Source organism: Mastigoproctus giganteus, chromosome 2, assembly GCF_048544385.1.
Source record: "Mastigoproctus giganteus isolate SK-2022 chromosome 2, ASM4854438v1, whole genome shotgun sequence".
NCBI lineage: Eukaryota > Metazoa > Arthropoda > Arachnida > Uropygi > Thelyphonidae > Mastigoproctus > Mastigoproctus giganteus.
In genome coordinates, this window is record NC_143576.1 from 135093469 (window position 1) to 135114370 (window position 20902).

Below are 20902 nucleotides of genomic sequence, written 5' to 3' on the forward strand. Positions count from 1 at the left end.
ATCGGCTTCTGTGGCCATAATGCACCTCCCAAGGTTTTTATAGTACTTTGATCCAAGCCTGAGGCGGGATTCGAACCCTCGACCTTTGGTTTGCCAGGTAGGCACTTTACCCACCCGGCTAGCCTGGTCGGCTCGGCTGAGGTGATCTGCATTTGACTGCCATTTCTTGTAAACACAAAGGCGAATCGTGCATAAGCAAATTCGGTTCGTGTTATATAAGATATCGTTCCCCTATTTATAACTTGTGTATGATCGAATTCGTGTAGTGTAAACATGTGTTATACGAGGACTGACTGTACTAAAAAACTTGTTTTCTTGCATCATTTTGTCAATCAAAGTCAAAATGAGAATCTGATGAACAGCAAACATTTTAAATGAAATGGCAGTTATATATATCAGATAAATCTGATTCATGCATGCATGCACAACATGTGTATATATCAGCTATTGTATGGTATATTTTTTTTATTATAATTTTTATTATAAAAATGATAAAATTAAATTTATTGTGGCTTTTGCCTTCCTTAGCTAATATGGTATCTGACAATTGCCACATTTTTATAATTTTCCTGTTTTTTTTTTTTAATTTGTAAACCAATTCAAATTGTACCGTGTCGCTTTTCCACAAATATTCTCCACCTGGTTATACAGTATTTTATGTTTTTATTTCAAAGTACTGCAAGTTTCAAGACATTAAATTTTTGTTTACCATTTAACAGATGTTAAAAAGAGATAGATGTACAAAAGCATCTGCTTTTTTTCTAGGCTACTCCCATTCCCACGTGGTGCGTGAGACATCAGAGTAAGATCTCTAATCTTGCTGTAGAACTTTGATTTTGCTGGCTAAATGTGAAAAGCTGATAAAAAATATGGACATTCACATTGCATCTGCCGGATGCCATGCGAGTATCAGTGTTTCAATCTGGGGGCCAGTGACCAAAGAATTTCAAAAATATATTAAAAACTTTCTTTTATATTATTATTGTTTTCCCTCGTCTATTTTCATTTGATATTTTTTAATTGAGTTTATTAAATTGCAATTAAAAAATCACCATTTTCAATTCAGTAACAACAATAAAAATTAAAACCAAAAGCAGTATCACACAGACACCACACACGTTTCTTTGTTAAAATCAATGGGCAAGTGACAGAAGGTTAATTTCAATTTACTATAAAAATGTTTTCAGAGTAAGAATAATTTAATTATTACCTGATTCCTTTAAAAAGCACTGTATTTTACCTTCAAGTTCGAAGGCTGTTATTTCTGGATTAGTAATGAGATCCTAAACAAAGATATATTAAATATTTGAATATATCTGTATATTTGGATAATACATTACATAGAGATGGTTTCAAAATAGATGTGCATACATTTTAGGAAATAAATAAAATTAATTACAAACTTTGGAAACTACAGCAAAATCTCGTTAATACAAAGTACTTGTTTATATGAAGCACATACCATTCTCCTGTGAAACGATAGGCTTTTCTATGTAAATATATTCATTTATTACAAAATTCGGTTAATGTGTATTACAAAGTTCTTTTTCACCACGTGAGAAATAAATATTGTCATTTTGTATATTTAATACAAATCTTGGCAGAGTGATCCGAATATTGCCCCTGGCCCCCTACTTCCTGAAGGATGGCACTGACTTGTTAGAAATTAGTTTTGTGTAAACAAAAGAAATTTATGGTAGCTACAATGTCAAGTGCACTCTGAAAAACATCTTTCTGAAGGACGAGTTGTTAAATTAACAAAAGAATAAAAAGTTTTTCTAAGTTGTTTACATGCACTCCCTCGCTCTTCATGGGAATAAGGTCAGTTGCAATTGTTACCCCAGTTCAAAAAGTCTTTTGCTATCGTATATAGCAATGTATTTTTTGTGCCATTTTATCTGAGCTGATGTCTTTTTCAGAACTTGTCTTTAAATTAATTTAAAATTTGTTTATATTAAACCTTATCTAGCGCTGTTATGGCGACAAAACGTAGACAGATGGAATTCAGCCTGGAAATTAAACTGAAAATTATACAAGAGGCTGATAGGATGGAATGAAGCAAAACAGAAATTGCAAAGGATACAACATCCCTTTACCTACAATACTGAAAAACCGAAAAAGACTTGAAGAAGTGTGTGACACTAGAGCAGCGATGAAAAACAGGAAACACAATTCGTGGTGCAAAACACGAGGAGCTTGAAAGAAAACTTTGAGTGGTACCAACAAATGTGAGCATCGAATTTGCCAATATTAGGTCTGATTTTGCAAGAAAAGACAAATTATCTAGCTCAGCAACATGGGATTAGCGACTTCAAATGCAGCAGTGTCTGGCTCCAAAGATTTAAAGACAGGAATAACTTGGTTTCGCAAAATGTTTGCGGTGAGTCTGGATTAGTCGACAAAGAAAAGGCTACAGACTGATTGTGTTCTGTGCGGTCCATCCTTGAAAAATATGAGGCAAAAGATATTTTTAATCTTGACGAGAAAGGTTTATTTTATAATTTGCTGCCAAACAAAACATTTTCTATTCAAGAAGAGTCTTGTCCTGGTGGAAAATTAAGTAAACAAAGACTCACTGTTCTGTTATGCTGCAATTCAGATGCCAGTACAAAACTACGCCCACTTGTGATTGGTAAGTTTTCCAAGCCAAGATGTTTTAAAGCAGTTAACCAACTTCCCTGTATTATGAGGCCAATAGAAGTGCTTTGGCTTATGGTTTGATAATCAGTTTGATTATCAAACTGATTATCAAAGTTTGATAATCAGTCTTGATTATCAAACTTGGACAGAAGAATGGCTTCAGAAAAAAAAGGAACATTTTGATGATTCTAGACAGTTGTACAGCACATTCTGCTGAGACATTTAAGTTGAGAAATATACGGCTGTTGTTTTTATCCCCCAATACCACCAGTTTAATGCAACCACTGGATCAAGGCATTATTTATAACCTCAAGAGAGCATATAGAGCCCACCTGATAAGGTACTTGATCCACAACAAAGAAGGGAACAATTTGCAGCCAAATTGGAATGTCTTGGATGCTATCCATAATCTTGTTATTGCTCGGAAAGTATTACATCAAGTGTTATGTTTTGTTTGTTTGTTATTTGGTTTTTAGGAGCATTAGCAACTAAGGCCATATTGCTCCGGGGATATGCGGTGGTCATTCCCTGACCTTTCCACATCCTCTGTATTTGGTGGTCACAGGCTCAAACCTAGGTCTAATCAAGAAGCGTGCGACTACACACTGCTGCTCCTGCCCACCTGGCTATGGAGGTGCCATCAAGTGTTATAATCAACTGCTTCAGAAAGAGGAGAAAACATCACCGAAAAACATGGTCCAGCAGATGAATGTGATAGGAACATTGAGGAATGGAGGAATTTGAAGAAGCATATGAATTTTGTTGGCGAATTTGAAGAGTTTGTGAAGGTGGATGATGAAGTTGCTACCACTGCAACACCAACACCAGAACAGTTGCTGGGGTACCAAACAAAACAATGATGTTTTTGTCACAAGCAACATCAAAAGTGAAGAAAGTTCAATGCATTTTGGGCAAAGATGCCCAAAATGCATTGAACATAACAGAGAATATGTTGGCCTGCAGTAATGTTGATAAAAAAAACAACTACTGCATTTGATAAAGTCTGTGCTGTGCAAACAACATTGGATTCTTTCTTTAAATTAGATTAATTTATTAAAAAGTTAATGGTTTGTATGTTTCCTTTTATATTAAAATTGTAATTCTTTTTACTGTGATACTAAAATATTGTATACATCAAAATATATACTGTACAATATTTTCATTTCTGTTAATATTGCTTTTCTCTTAGTTTATCTTACAAATAAAATAAAATCTTTAAAAAATGTTATTCCTATTATTAGACAGGGCTTTTGTTTTTATCTTATTTTATTTTATTAATTTATTTTTGATATTATTATTATTTATTGTTATTCTTAGACATAGTATGTACCAAGAAAAAAAAAAGAAAAAAAAAAACGGTAAAATTTTGACACTTTTGCGTGACCTCGTTATTACAAAACATGAATTTATGTCCCTTGAACTTTGTATTAACGAGATTCCACTCTATTATTCAAAAATTAACTTGGTGTGACAAACTTTTAGAGAGAATGAATTTGTGAATTTTTTTTTTTTTTTTTTTGGCTGATGCTACATAAGCTTGCTTTCTTGCATCACATACCTCTACTACTACTATTATAACTGGATGTGTACAGAAGCAACAGTATGTGGCACATGGTGAATTAGCACAGATGTATCCACCATCTGCTCCAAAACACTGTTCACAGCAGCAAACAGCAAATAATAAACAAATAAATTATGTTCTCCAAAGTAACCTACTCAGAAATGTTCACACAGTTGTTAATTTCATCCTTTAATCCAGAGGAACATGCACAAGGTTTTTGAGGTGCTGTATAAATTTCAGCAATTAACTACTATGTACACATAGCTGAAACTCAAAATAGAACTCTTTATTGCATACAAAATGCACACGCCGTACACAATACCCTTCACAGCTACAAGCCAGGGGTTTACAGTAAAGACTAATACAATGTTACAAAGGCTAATACAATATTAGGATAAAGGCTAATACAATGTAATAAACAAGGATGAGATAGGAGAAAAAAACAATATTATTACTAATTACACAAGTGTAGGATTAAACATTGGAAAACAAATGAAAAATTTACATATGAACATATATACAAAATAACATGTTATCATTTTAAATTATTCTCAAGGAAGCAGTTCTTTTACAGTGCTGAAGTCATCTATCAACACTAGCTATCAATACAAGTGTTTTCTTTGATTTTTGCTATCAAAAATTCAAGAAATATGTTAATTATTGCAGAAATAGGAAAATGCAGAGTCAGGATTTAAATGCTATAAGCTTTTTAGTTTAATTCCAATGTAAACAAGTGAAGGATGTCCTCATTAATGCTCACTTCTGAAAGGGGCTACTGCATTTGCTGGATTTTTAGGGCACGTAAGGTACGGCATGTGTAAATGTGGGTAGTAGACATAGCTGACCTACTTAGCTAAGGCAGTTGCATTCTCCCATGTGGTTACATTGAAAATAGAAAAGAAATAATGTATAACTGTTTCTTTGTGCACAAAGAAAAGAAAAAAAAAAAGTAATGTACACTACTCACAATGAATTCCTTTTTTTTTTAAAATAAAATTATTTTATACCTTTCTTCAGAATGCATTGCATCTATTCATAATTTAAGGAAATTTATCAACTGGCAGCTGCATTACAAATTGCAAAAACTAGAGTCAAATAAAAGGAAAACACCACTTATCTCACTGAATAAAAAAGAAGCTCAGGTTATTCACATAGAATTGTTTCTCAAAAACAATTTTGCTACAGTTCCTTTACTGGATGTAGCTGAGCGGTCAAGCATGAGAGTGCAGTAACACAGAGAATCATAGTTCAAACCCCATGTAACTCTAAAATATGGTTAACAAGTGTATTAATTATTAAAATAATTAGCTATTCCTTAGCCTTTATGGATTGACTTAATAATAAAATTTAAGAGAGAAAATTTTCTATGAGAAGGTATGTTATAAACTTACAAAAATCAGCACGAAACCAAAAATGAAGAGGAATAAATGTGATTTTTTAAAAAAATAACTACTATGGTTATTAAATCTTTGCAAAATTAATAGTACTTTTAAATATAAAAAATAAACTTACACAAATGCCAGCACACCATGGAACTTTAAAATTGTACACAAAATATCTCCGACTCTGCACACATACAAATGTAACAATTCTTTGGGGACATACCAAGTTAGTTTTTGAAATGTAGCTGGTTTCCTTCTGTAGCACCAGATGTAAAAATCAAAGGAGGTTGAACATGGTGGGTATTTGACCCTTCCTTGTTGGTCTATCCACCAGCCTGCGAAATGATTATCAAGATAGGCCTTAACATCATTCCCACATACTCGTAAATGGTAGGCACAATGGATACATTAAGCATTTAGAAGTAAATACTGGTAACTATCCCTACAAAAAAATATAGTTCAGAAATTCCAATGGATGCAGACATTACGCCAGACCGTAATTCCCAGTACATCTGCTACCTTCTCTCTAAATGAAGGTTTTGATTATGGGGACTGATACACCTAATTATGTCAGTTCACTGTACCACAGAGACTAAATAATGCCATCTCACCAAACAATCATGTCCAAAAAATCTTGCACCCTAGTCCATCTTTGCCTCAAACATTCACAAAACTCAACTTAGTAATAGTAGTACACTGGTGTGCAAAATTTAAGGACCAGTCAGGTTTTCACCTGTAGCTTCTCATAGAAGTGGCCTGGATATGGGGAAAGCATACCAAAGGAACCTCGTGAGGTACAGAAATGAAGGAAACAACACCGACACAACAACGGAACAGAAACAAAACGGTACAGAGGGACTTTATTCAAAAATGGCAACATAGCACTGGCTGCCATGATACAGATGCACTGCCAAAGATGGAACAAAGGGAAGAGGTGGTCCTCAGTAAGAGATATGGCCACCCATAATATCGAAGCAGGCTTTGCACCACCTGTCGATACTTAGAACAACGTTGTTGATAAGTTCTTGCGGTAACATCGTCCATTCCTCTGTCTGCACCATCTTCAGCTAATGAACATTTTCTGGTGGATGTGGACATGCCGCTAGGCATCTCCCGAGAAGGTCCCATATGTGTTCAATGAGATTTAGATTGGTTGAACGGGCAAGCCAGTCCATATGAACAATATCCTCACTTTCCAAAAGCATATCACAGCTGCAGTGCGATGGGGTGTGGCATTATCATCCATAAATACAAACTCGGGGCTAATGGCACCTCGAAACAGACACACATGGGGAAGGATTACCTCAGTACAGTAGCGTGCATCAGTTACAGTGCCACCTTCCAGTCTCTGGAGTTGTGTACGTCCATCCAATGCCTCCCCAGATGAGAACACCTTGACCACCATATTGATCCCTTTCAGTGATGTTTGTAGAGTGATACAGTGTGCCAACCTCTAGCCAGATTAGCTGACGTCCAGAATCGCTGCTGAGACTGAATCTACTCTCATCAGTAAAGAGTACCTTAAGTAAAGATTTTGTGGTTGTAACCTTTAGAAATAGCGTTGGTCCTTAAGTTTTGTACACCACTGTAGCAATAGCCATATAGTGTAAGGAAGCCATATTCTTTTACTGCACTGACCAAGGGGGGAAAAGTAGATAAGAAAATTCAAATTATTTGCTTCCCTCCTCACATAGGTAACTATCCAGTTGGCCTTTGAATTTATTCAAACTGTCAGCCTCAACTACCTGTGAAGGCAACCTGTTCTAGCAATCAATGATTCACTGGCTAAAAAAGAAAACCTTCTACAGTCTAGTCTAAAACTCTTTTCCTGTAATATTAATTTATACCTCTAGTCCTGGAATTCAGAGAAAATTCCACCTTCATTCATTTTACTTACCCCTCTCATAGCCTTATCAACCTCAATCAGGTCACCTCTGAGGTGCCTGGCTGCCAAACTCTGTAGCCCACATATTTGAACTCAGTATTCCAAATGTAGCCTACATACACGGTGTCCTTCCTCATATGGTCGTCCTTTTGCCAATCTCACCATGCAAGTTGCACATCTTTGGACCCTTTCAAGGAGTTCACTGTTGATTTTCAGATGAACTCCATACTTGAACACCGTATTCCATGTGTAATCTTAATATTGCCTTATACAGTGGGACTATGACCTCCACATCTCTACAGGATAATGTTCAATGAATCTTTGATTGGACACCATGGGCTTTCCTAGCTGCCTGTTTACACTGATCAGAAACCTTCGTATCTGCCTGTATTATAATTCCCAGATCCCTTTCTTCCCTCTAATATTTTTAATTCACCCTTACTAAGTGTGTAATTTTTTTTGAGGCTGCTATTGTACAAGTGTAAGACCTTGCATTTTGCTGCATTAAAACATAGCTGCCACTTTTCTGACCATTCTTGCAGCCTGTTAAAGTCATCCTGAAGGAGTGCTGCTTGGTACTGATCGTTAACTACTTTAGCAATCTTTGTTCGTCTGCAAATTTTGACATCAAGCCCTCTATCCCATTGTTCATGTCATTTATGAAAATCAGAAACAACAGTGGTTCAAGAACTAATCCTTGAGGGAGCCCACTTCTGACTTTACACCAATCTGAAGAATATTCATTAATCACAACCCTCTGCCTTTGCCTTGCACCCAGCAATCCATCTTAGAATTTTTCAGTAATCCCAACATGTTCCAGTTTATATAGTAGCCTCTCACGAGGAACTGAGTCAAATGCTTTGCCAAAATCCAAATAAACAACCTCCTCTCCTATCTTCCCTAAATACATTATACGTACCATAGTGGAACTCATCATCCCCAATTTCGGGGTGGAACCACATTTCTTTTAGTCCTGTTATGTCAGCATTAGTTGTCCTAACCAGGAGTTCAAATTCAGCCATTTCATCGACAACACTCCTGACATTACTGTAGGCACAGCTAAGACTAATTATCCTTCTATAGTTTACTATCCTGATACATCCCTTGAAGTTATTTTGAAGTCAGTGATTGGGATCATCTTCATTTATATCATGTATCAATCTTGACACATAAGATTTCCATTTAGCTCTTTTAAGAATGCAGAATAATCTCACTCTGCTGATTCCAGTCTCATAAGTAGCTCATCTTACAGATTTTCATGTGATCATGCAAATCCTGCAACACCACATCAAGTTTTCCTCACCTGAGGAATAGGGTCACTGCTGGCACAAATCTTGCATGGGATCACATAATACAAATTTATCATGGATTCTTGAAACTGTTCCTTGTGATAGTGGTTTTGTGCAAATTCACTTCTCCAATATTTTTGAGCTCCACACTCATTCTCAGATTTCCAGTACTGCAAAAAAATTGCTTTGCACTGTTCAAATATCAAACATCCAGCCAACATGTTTTTACAATTTGCATTATGGGTAACATTTTTCCACAACATTAAAAACTATTTTTCCACAACATTAAAAACTATTTTTCCACAACATTAAATCATCAGCAAAACATGCTAATCAAAGACAAAAAATTTCCATGTTCAAGTATAAATATGTAATTAAACTTTTAAGATAAAAAAACATGTACATCTTTGAGCACATGCGCACCAGTGTGCGTGCATGCATGTGTGTGTACACTCACATACAATATAACACCTGAATAGTAGATATCACAGAAACTAAGAGGAGGGATACAAACGAGTTGTAGCTATAAAATAACACTGGACAATATGGTTTATACCTCCATTAATATATAAGCTGTTTACAGTCAATATTTAGGCACAGATTTTGAAAATAATTCTTAAATTTCTAGATATACATGTTTTTGTGATTACTCTTTTATCATAAGCATATCTTACTACAATTTAGGTAAGTAGACACTGATCTGTTGTATTACCACAGATGGCAGTAATGCTGGGGAGAGTCCACATATTCAACCTTGTCTGTCTGCCTCCTACCTCTCTCTCCCTTTCTAAACCATAAAGACAGTTCTAGTGCAAGTTCAAGTTTTTTTTTCTTAGCATTGTTTGTTAAAACTTTGAAGCAGAAGCAAAGGGAGTGTCTGAAATACATTTTTCACATATAGGCTCACTGGAATGCATAAGTATATATACACTGCCCTAACATTAATATCCGGACACCCCTCCGTGGATGGGGAAACAATTATAATCAACTGTTTCCCCATCCAACAAGTCACAGAACCTGCTATAAATATGCACACTGGGCTACGAACAGACAATTGCAAAAGTGGGCATGCAAGATGATACATTCAATAGAATTAACAGACTTCCAATCTGGAATGATAGTAGGATGCTACATAAGCAAGCGTTCTGTACGACACATTGTAGTCACTCTGGGGATCCCTAGGTCAACGGTTAGTGATGGCATATGCAAATGAAAGAGGAATGGGACTGAATCTGCCAAAAAACAGCCTGGTAAATCTTGAAAACTAACAGAACGGGACAAGAGAATTCTGTGAAAGAATTGTGCATGCAAATCATAATTTGCCATTGTCTCAAGTCACACAAACCCTCTGAGAGTATTGGGACTAATGTCAGAACTAGTACAATATGAAGGACACAATGATATGGGTTACAATGATCGTGTAGCTGTTCACAAGCCATTGATCACCTCAACAAATACTAGATGCCAATTAACATGGTGTAAGGAGCGCAAATCCTGGACTGTAGAGCGGTAGAAAACAATCCTATGGACACACAAGTCGAGGTTCACACTCTACCAGTCTGATGGCCATTCCTGGATGTGGCGAATGCCAGTGGAACAGTTCCTTCCTGATTGTATCCCCCTATCAATGAAGTTTGGTGGAGGCAGTGTCATGGTATGGAACTGTTTTTCATATTTTGTTTGGACCCATTAGTCGTCATCGACAAAACCATGAATGGTGTGCAATACCAGGACATCCTGGATAATTATGCACTTCCAACATTATGGAAATACTTCAGGGAAGGCCCATACTTGTATCAGCAAGACAACACACCATGTCATAATGCTTGGGTCATAACGTAGTGGTTGAGGGCGTGGGTATGGAAAAGTTGGATTGGCCAGTCCAGAGTCCAGATCTGAACCCTATCAAGCATCTTTGGGATGTATTGGATTGTCAGGTACATGCTCATCGAGATTGCCCAAAGAAAAAGGCCAAACTGGTGGCTGCATTAAAAGCCGAGTAGAGGAACATATCACCGGACATTTATAAAAAGCTGGTTGAGAGTATGCCGCGAAGATTGATGGCCATCATAAAATCAAAAGGTTTCAGCACAAAATATTAAATGGTACAATAAAAGCTCTTTTTTTGTCTAAAGGCAGATGTCCGGATATTAATGGTAAGGCAGTGTGTGTGTATATATATATATATATATATATATCTGAGTTTCAAGATCATCTAAGGTAATGTGTGCAGTGATGAACTGCCAAAATTCCTAACAACCAGTTCCCTATTAAAAGGTTATGATTTAAGGGGTGTACCAGAGATTGTATTTCAAAATACATTAATTTTAAATATAATAATATTGTTATATTTTAAAATATTTCATGTACCTTTCTAAGTTATTAAAAATAAAAAAAAGTGTGCATATCAGTATAATGAAAGGGGCTATGCAACCACACAAGTTAATAACACAAGAAACTAGATGTCTGCCTTGAACCAAGATGAACTTAGCTGCAATGACAGACACAGCTGAGCACATCAACATTGATTTTGACTTGTCTACTGTAGCAGTTAAAGAGCTATTTCAATAGAAATGGGTCTTTAAGCAGCATTAAAAATTATCAGTTAAATGTAGCAATTAATGTATGCTGTACAATTATGTACAGATAATGTAGCAGGTAACACAAAATGTAGCATTTAACTCTTTAACCTCTAATTTTCCATTTCTGATGAAATGGAAAATTAGAGGTTAAAGAGCAAAAGAACATGTAATTGCTATAAAACTGCTATAATTTTGCATTCTTTTGCATTTCATTTTTTCACACCATATTATTTTTATCCCATATTATACGATTAAGATTATTTGGTTTTATGATCATTTTATAATGTTTGTTTTCATAATAATATTTAAAAACCAGTACTAAAACGGATCGCTTCGAAAGTGGAAATTGATTCAGGTAAACAAGTCCCAGCTCATCATTGCAGTTATGTACAAATTGTCAAAATCTTCAAATGGGTGCCATATCATATCTATATTTCCAAGTTGGTGGAATTTCCAAGTAAGACAGTTTATAACAAATGACAGCTGGATAAGAAAATAGTTTTAAATATTGGACAAAAAACTGCAAATATAAAAGCCAAAACTGAATAAATTCTCTGGAATCCTGATATATAAGTTGATGAAACTGAATCACGTGATATATAAATAGATGTAGAGGATATTACTGGATCAAAAAAGTAACTGAGCTTATTTATTTTTACACAGTTTGTTCCATTATTTTTTGCCACAAAATTTATTTTATTTTTTTAAATTCTGATTCAAGCAAGTCAAAACAGGAAAATCATTAATATTTAATTTTATGTACAAAGTCTTCATTTTTACAAATTTTCAATATTCCACAAACAAACTCACTCCACACAGTTCACCTTCATAGAAACACTTACACCTAGTCCACGTGTTTAGAAATTTCAGAGGTGAAGGCCCATCCACATTCTGGGAATTCAACCACACAACCCCATGCACATTACAATAATTTACTAAACTGCAGATTACATATTGGGTAATTTATATAATCAAGAGCTGAAGTAGCAAGTCGTATTCTCTTCAGAGCTCAATCTGACCAAAAATTTCAAATTAAAATCCACTGCATTTCTTAATTAATAAATAACATTAACGTTTTCAAATACTGTCAGGCTTATAAATACACATACCTGGATACTATTCATTAAATTGAAATAAATGACTGACTTTTGCAATTCTTTCATCACAGTAAGTACAGTAGATTCAGTTATTCCTTCCATTTTTTGAAAATTGCAAGGTATCCCAAAAACCTGTAAAATAAAATAAATAGGTTGATATTATTCTTAATTGAACACTATTAATCTTTGAAAATAACAGTTTATATTTACTCTTTCTGACATTAGTCTTTCTAAACATTTAAAAGGAACTTAGATACAATCCTCCCTCTCACGATATGGACATTTTATTAAACATTTCAAGTTAAACTCTTATCCAATGTGACTATTTCTCAATACTAAGAGACTATTTATATCCTAGCATGTCACTCTCAATATAAATGAAGATTACTAATTCCTACAAGGAGCCCCTCTTCATTTATATGGAGGTTTGCAAGTTTGGGTATAAATACTCTTAGTACTATTGAGAGATAGTCAGGCTGGATGAGAATTTAATAAATCAGCTACCACATATTTCAGATATATCAGTATGGCAGTTTATTGTACTATTTTATTAAATAAAGTGTAACTCAGCAATACTAAGAAATTACCAATTTGAAAAAAGAAATTGTTAAACGTTTTGCAACAATGATATCATATATTAAGGGATTATCCAATATCACAAAAATGAAGCAGAGAAAGAGAAAGAGGCCAGCAGAGAGAGAGATTTCTGGATTAAGCCAAATGGTTAGTCCCTTTTCTTTCTTTTTTCTTCATGATAACCATCTTATTTTATGGAGGAGTCGCAAGCAGTAATCCCAGAATAACATATCAAATTCTCATTCTCCATTACCTTAAGCATGGTATCATACTCAAGGTAGTGGCTAAAACCTGAGGGGGGGGGATTGTGCAGTCAGATATGAAGTTCAGTGAGCAGTGCAGATGGGCTGCCAGGCCAGTCCATGGGGTTTTGTGAATAATATACAGGAATTCTGCCAGCACAGATAAGAAGGTGATTATCCCATTGAACAAGGCAATGGTTAGGCCACATCTTGAGAACTACATACAGATCAGTAGGCCTCATTTTAGGATGTGGAACTGTTGGATCTGGTGCAGAGAAAAACAAGATTAACGAGGAGGAAAAAAGAGTGCTCTTACCAGGATAGGCTTTAGTTCTGAGAAGTGCAGGTGCCTTGAGACTAGGTATCTGTGAGGAGACCTGACTGAGGTGATTAAGATCCCCTTGTATAAGGCAATGGTCAGGTCAAACCTTGAGTACTCTATACAGGTCTGGAGGCCTCATTTTAAGAAGGATGTAGAGCTGCCGGAACGAGTACAGAAAAGGGTAACAAGATTAGCGAATGGAACCAAGGGTTGCTCTTATGAAGAAAGGCTTGTGTTTTACAAATTACAGTGTCTGGACACTACACACCTGCAAGGTGATCTGAAGGTTGAGGTGTATAAGGCCTTGAATGGTTTGAGCATGCTCAATGCTGATGGGATTCTTCCTCTTGTTCAGAATAATCACCTGAGAGAGCATAAATTCAAATTGAGTAAAGACAGTTGTAGGAGAGATGTGCAGAAGTTTGCCTTTAGGCAGTGGGTGGTTGTTTGCTGGAACAAACTTCCATCTGTTGTTGTAGAAGTTGATAGCTTAAATAAATTCAAGGCAGAACGAGATAAACATTTCGAGAGAGTGGATGGGTGAAATGAGAAGGGTTTTTTTTTTTTTTTGGCTGATGCTGTATAAGCTTGCTTTCTTGCATCATATGTCTTTACTAATGCTAATGGCTCTGAATAGATTTATTATTATCATTAGCCATATGGTGCAAGGAAGCCTGAGGCTTTTGCTGCACAAGCAAAAAAAAAAAAAAAAAAATCCCAAGTTACACGGATAGGGAGAAAGAGAGAACAAGAGTCAGAAGTAGAAGGGAATCGCCAAAAAGGAGAAGAGTGATTATATCCAGCTCAGGATCCTGGGTGTGCCAAGCCTGTACTTACCAGATATGAGCCAGTGCTGATATAATCCATCTTACTGCTCAGACTACATGAGGGGAAGAACATATATCCAAACTAAGAAAGGATTGGTGCAGGGTAGATGTGTGGAAATTTGGCTTCAGCCAGCAGGTGGTTGACTATTGGAACAAACTCCCATCTGGTGTTGTGGAAGTGAGTAGTTTAAATAAATTCAAGGAAGAACTAAACAAACAATTAGAGGGGTTAGACAGGTGTTATGAGAACTGGTTTTTTTTTTTTTTTTTTTTTGACTGATGCTGTATAAGCTTGCTTTCTTGCTTAATTTTCACTACTAATACTAAATACTAAATATTGTACAAAAAGGATAGATGGAACAGGACCAGGGTATTTCTGCAAGGGGCAAAATTGATCACGCTGTAGGGCAGATATCATCCTTTAAGGGCACAAAGGGTGATATTGTTATACACATTGGCACTAATGATATTAACAGTAGGAGACTGGCAGAATTACTTAACAAGTACAAAACAATGCTGAAAAAGCCATGAGATAGGGTTGAATTTGAAAGTGTCTGCAATTCTGCCCAGACACGATAGGAGGAAGTATATGATGAGAGCCTTCTCGATCAATTCAGCCCTGGAGAGATTGTGCAAGGCTCAAGGGGTAGAATTTTTCTCAGCCTGCAATGTGCTTGTTAACAGGGGGGATTGCTTCTACAGGGTTGGGATACACTTAAATAGAAAGGGTGCAAGAATATTTGCTGACACTATCGAGGCAGAGTTAGGTGGGTAGGAAAACTGCTAGCTTGGGGGGATACACAGATTAAAAGGATAACAATTGGCTGGTAGAGGTAAAAGTGATTCTTGCACTACTTCTATTGAAATGCAATTGAGCAGCAGCCTGGAAAGCAAGGCAATGGGAATTTCCGGGACTGCTAGGAGTCATAGTGGAACAAATAGCTAGCTCGGGGGGGAGACAAAGACCAATAGATTGACAGTAGCCACTGGCAGAGGTGAAAGAGATTCTTGCACTACTTCTATTAGAATGAGCAGAAGCCTGAAAAACAAGATGCATGGTATTTCAGAGACTGCTGGGAGCCATTGCGGTACAAGTAAACACATGGGTTGTGTTAGGGTAGCTAAGAATAGAAACAGGTGCAGGTATACTTGTGTGTACACCAATGCTAGGAGTTTAGTAAATAAATTTGATGAATTTGAGGTATTGCTCAAAACATCGAAGGCAGATATTGTTGGGATATCAGAGACGTGGTGTCAAACAGATATAACGGATGCAGAACTGCAATTTGGGGAGTACAACGTCTACAGAAAGGATAGACAGGATAGGAAGGGGGGAGGGGTTATGCTATTAGTTAAGAAACACATAAAAACCAAGGAAGTGAAGCCAGTCGACATCGCTGGACAGTGCAGTGTGCAGTCAGTTTGGTGTGACATAAACATTGGGAGATCAAAATTGAGAGTAGGAGTGTGCTGTAGGCCTAATGACTCTGATGAGTATAATAAGGAACTGTACAGGGAAATAGAGTGGGCCAGTAAATCAGAGTGTCTTATAATGGGAGATTTTAATTTCCCAGATATTGACTGGAATTTGGGGGCTGGTTACTCACACACTAGCAGGGCTTTTGTGGATTTATTGGATGATTGTTTTCTACATCAGGATGTTCGGGAGGCAACTAGAGGGAGTAATACTCTTGATTTGATTATTAGCAGTGATTCTTCATGCATTAAGAATCTGCAGATAAATGAACCACTAGGTGGCAGTGATCACAGTGTGCTGAAGTGGGATTTACTCAAAGAGGAAACTACCATTAGGGGTAAAGGGAAGGGTTATTGCTTCCGTAAAGGCGACTACAATGGACTGAGACAGTATTTAAATTCTATACAGTGGGACCAACTGATGATGTTACCAACAGCAAATTCAAAATGGGAAGCATTCAAAGAACTTATCTTGGAAGCTACTAGGCTTTACATACCAACTAAGAAATATTGTTCAAGGTTTAGGCCAAAATGGATGTCAGATGAACTAATGAGGCATATGGCAGAGAAGAAAAATGCATGGGATACATACAAATTAACACATGACACAGAAGCCTATGATAGATACACGTTGATATGCAACCAAGTTACAAAGGAGGTTAGGCAGGCGAAGGCAGATTACGAGAAATCCTTGGCAAGGGATGCAAACAAAAACAGCAAAGAGTTCTTTACTTATGTAAACTCTAGAAGGAAGGGGATGAATCAGATTGGTCCACTTGATATTGATGGGTCAAGTGTTGATGATCCTGCTCAGGTAGCTAACAAACTAAATGAATATTTTGCATCAACATTCACACATGAGGAGTTATTCAGCGAGGGGAATGCCAGAGGTGTATTCAACTCTAGCAGTAAGCTACAGAATCTTGAAATAACTGGGAGTAAAGTGGAGGAGAAACTGTTGAAAATAAACACAAGAAAGGCACCCGGGGTGGATGGGATCTATCCAGTTATATTAAAGTAGGCAGCAAAGGAAGTAAGCAAACCCTTAGCCATAATTATGAGAGCTCCCTTGGACTCAGGGGAGGTACCCATAGACTGGAAATGTGCAAATGTGACCCCAATTCACAAAGGAGGATCAAAGGCTGACACCAGTAATTATAGACCTGTGAGCTTAACTTCTGTTCCAGGAAAATTAATGGAGGCACTGGTTAAAGAAGCACTGCAGGATCATTTAGACAAGACTTCAGTTATAGCTCAGACACAGCATGGTTTTGTTAAGGGGAAGTCTTGCCTGACCAACTTGATTGGATACTATGATGCAGTCACAAAAGAACTGGATGCAGGGAATAACTTTGATATTATATATTTGGATCTTAGAAAGGCTTTTGATACTGTTGCACATGGAAGACTGCTACACAAATTGAAGCAGTGTGACATTGGAGGCAAATTGCTGCTATGGATAAAGGGGTGGTTGAGGGGGAGAAGACAGAGAGTGGTAATCAATGGACACTGCTCATTGTGGACTGATGTTATTAGTGGAGTCCCTCAGGGCTCAGTGTTGGGTCCATTATTGTTTTCTGTATTTATAAATGATATTGATGATGGTATATCGGGCTTAATGTCCAAGTTTGCAGACGATACAAAGGTTGGCAGGGTTGTCAAGGACACTACTGACACTATGCTGCTGCAACAGGATCTGGAAAGGTTGAGCAGATGGGCTGAGAGGTGGCAAATGAAGTTTAACATTGACAAATGTAAAGTACTACACATGGGAAACAGCAACCCCAGAGCAATGTATCAACTCTGTGGTACTGACAGTGGTAGAGAATGAAAGGGACTTGGGGGTGGTTGTGCAGGCAGATATGAAGTTCTCTGAGCAGTGCAGACGGGCTGCAAGAGTAGCTCATGGAGTATTGTCAATGATATACAGGAATTTTTCCAGCAGGGATAAGGAGGTGATTATTCCATTGTATAAGGCGATGGTCAGGCCACAACTAGAGTACTGTATACAGGTCTGGCCTCATTTCAAGAAGGATGTAGAGCTGCTGGAACGAGTACAGAGAAGGGCAACAAGATTAGTGAATGGAATGAAGGGGTGCTCTTACGAAGAAAGGCTTAAGTTTTGCAAATTACAGTGTCTGGAGACTAGGCACCAGCGAGGTGATCTGATAGAGGTGTATAAAGCCTTGAATGGTTTAAGCATGCTCAGTGCTGATGGGATTCTTCCTCTTGCTCAGAATGATCACATGAGTGGGCATAAATTCAAATTGAGGAAAGACAGATGTAGGATAGACGTGCAGAAATTTGCCTTTAGCCAGCGGGTGGTTGGTTGGTGGAACAGACTTCCATCCCTTGTGGTGGAGGTTGATAGCCTAAATAAGTTTAAGGCTCAGCTGGACAGGTATTTTGAACGAACAGAGCGGTGAAGTTGAAGTGGGTTTTTTTTTTTTTTTTTTGGCTGATGCTGCATAAGCTTGCTTTCTTGCATCAAATGCCTCTACTAATGCTAATGCTAAATAAATACATGGGCTGTGTTAGGATAACTAAGAGTAGAAATAGGTGCATGTATGCTTGCATGTACATCAATGCTAGGAGTACAGTTAATAAATTCGATGACCTTGAAGTGCTAGTCAAGACATCAAAGGCATATATTGTTGGGATATCAGAGACATGGTGTCACACAGACATAAGCAGTTGAGAACTGGAATTTGGGGAGTACAATGTGTACAGAAAGGATAGACAGGACAGGAAAGGAGGAAGGAAGGGTTATGCGGTTAGTTAAGAAACATAAAATCTAAGGAAGTGCATCCAATTGATATGGGTAGACAATGCAATGTTGAGTCTGTTTGGTGTGACATAAGCACTGGGTAATGAAAACTGAGAGTGTGTGTGTGTGTGTGTGTGTTATAGGTTTAATGAATCTGATGAGTATAATGAGCAATTGTGCAGAGAAATAGAGTGGACCAGTAAATTAGAATATCTTATAATGGGGGATTTTAATTTTCCGGATATTGACTGAAATTTGTGGGTTGGTCACTCACACACTAGCAAGCCGTTTGTGGATTTATTGAATGATTGTGTTCTACAGCAGCATGTTCAGGAGGCAACTAGAGGGAATAATACTCTTGATCTGATTACAAGTAGTGATTCTTCATGCATCAAGAATCTGCAGATAAAAGAACCACTAGTTGGCAGTAATCACAGTGTGCTGAAGTGGGATTTACACAAAGAGGTAACTACCATCAAGGGAAGGAATCCTGGGAAAAGGGAAGAGTTTTTGCTTTCGTAAAGGTGACTACGCTGGTCTTAGACAGTATTTAAATTCTATACAGTGGAACCAACTGATGATGTTACCAACAGCAAATTCAAAATGGGAAGCATTCAAAGAATTAATCTTCGAAGCTACTAGGCTTTTCATACCTACAAAGAAATATTGTTCAAGATTTAGGCCTAAATGGATGTCAAATGAACTAATTAGACATGTGACAGAGAAGAAAAATGCATGGGATACATATAAATTAACATGTGACACAGAAGCCTATGATAGATATAAGCTGGTCTGTAACCAAGTTACAAAGGAGGTTAAGCAGGCGAAGGCAGATTACGAGAAATCTTTGGCAAAGGATGCAAAGAAAAACAGCAAAGAGTTCTTTTCTTATGCAAACTCTTTAAGGAAGGGAATGGTCCACTTGATATCGATAGAAACTCTTGAATCAGATTGGTCCACTTGATATCGATAGTTCAACTGTTGATGATCCTGCTCAGGTAGCTAACAAACTAAATGAATATTTTGCATCGACATTCACACATGAGGAGTTATTCAGGGAGGGGAATGCCAGAGATGTATTCAACTCTGGCAGTAAGCTAGATAATCTTGTAATAACTGAGAGTAAAGTGGAGGAGAAATTGTTGAAGATAAACACAAGAAAGGCAACTGGGTGGATGGAATCTATTCGGTTATATTAAAGGAGGCGACAAAGGAAGTAAGCAAACCCTTAGCCATAATTATGAGAGCTACCCTGGACTGGAATTGGGCAAATGTGACCCCAATCTACAAAGGAGGATCATTGGGGTTAAAATACTTGGATTTCAGTAAGGCATTTGATACTGTTGCACATGGAAGACTGCTGTTCAAATTGGAGTGGTTGAGTGGAAGACTGCAGAGAGTGGCAATAAATGGACACTACTCTATGTGTGGACTAATGTTATTAGTGGAGTCTCCCAAGGTTCGGTGCTGGGCCCATTGTTATTTTATGGATTTATCAATGATATCGATGAAGGTATATCAGGCTTAATGTCCATGTTTGCAGATGATACAAAGGTTGGCGGGGTTGTTAATGACACTAAAGACAGTATGCTACTGCAACAAGATCTAGAAAAGTTAGGCAGATGGGCTGAGAAGTGGCAACTGAAGTTTAACTGACAGATGCAAAGTAATGCATATGGATAGCATTAACGCAACAGAAACATACCAGTGCGTTGTACTACACTCAGGAAGGTGGAGAATGAAAAAGACCTGGAGTAATTGTTCAGTCAGATAAGAAGTTCTCTGAGCAGTGCAGATGGGCTGCCAGAGCAGGTCATGTTGTTTTGTCAATGATATATAGAAATTTTGCTAGCAGAGACAAGGAGGTCATTATGACTTTGTATAAGGCAATGGTCAGGCCATACCTTGAGTACTGTGTACAGGTTTGGAAGCCTCATTTTATCAAGGATGTAGAGTTGCTAGAACGAGTACAGAGAATGGCAACAAGATTGGTGAGAGGAACAAAGGGATGCACTTACGAAGAAAGGCTTAAGTTCTGCAAGTTGCAGCATCTGGAGACTAGGCACCGGCGAGGTGATCTCATTAAGATCTATAAGGCATTAAATAGTTTGAGCAGGCTCAATGTTGACGAGATGCTCATACTAACAACCTGAGGGGGGCATAGATTCAAATTTAGGAAAGAAAGTTGTAGAATAGATGTGGAGAAGTTTCCCTTTAGCCAGCAGGTAGTTGATTGCTAGAACAGAATTCCATCTG

The 20902-nt window shown here is 37.3% G+C and overlaps 1 protein-coding gene across 1 annotated transcript in view; it reads right to left on the reverse strand.

Annotated features, from left to right (window-relative positions):
• LOC150089580 (TBC1 domain family member 19) overlaps positions 1–13274 on the reverse strand; it is a 456806-nt gene extending 443532 nt beyond the window's left edge. The window contains exons 1-3 of the mRNA XM_090390037.1: positions 13266–13274; positions 12449–12568; positions 1211–1283 (exon numbers count right to left, since the gene is read on the reverse strand). Coding sequence (XP_090246163.1) covers positions 1211–1283; positions 12449–12568; positions 13266–13274 — 202 coding nt within the window. The remainder of the gene's footprint in view (positions 1–1210; positions 1284–12448; positions 12569–13265) is intronic.
• Between the last annotated feature and the right edge of the window lie 7628 nt (positions 13275–20902).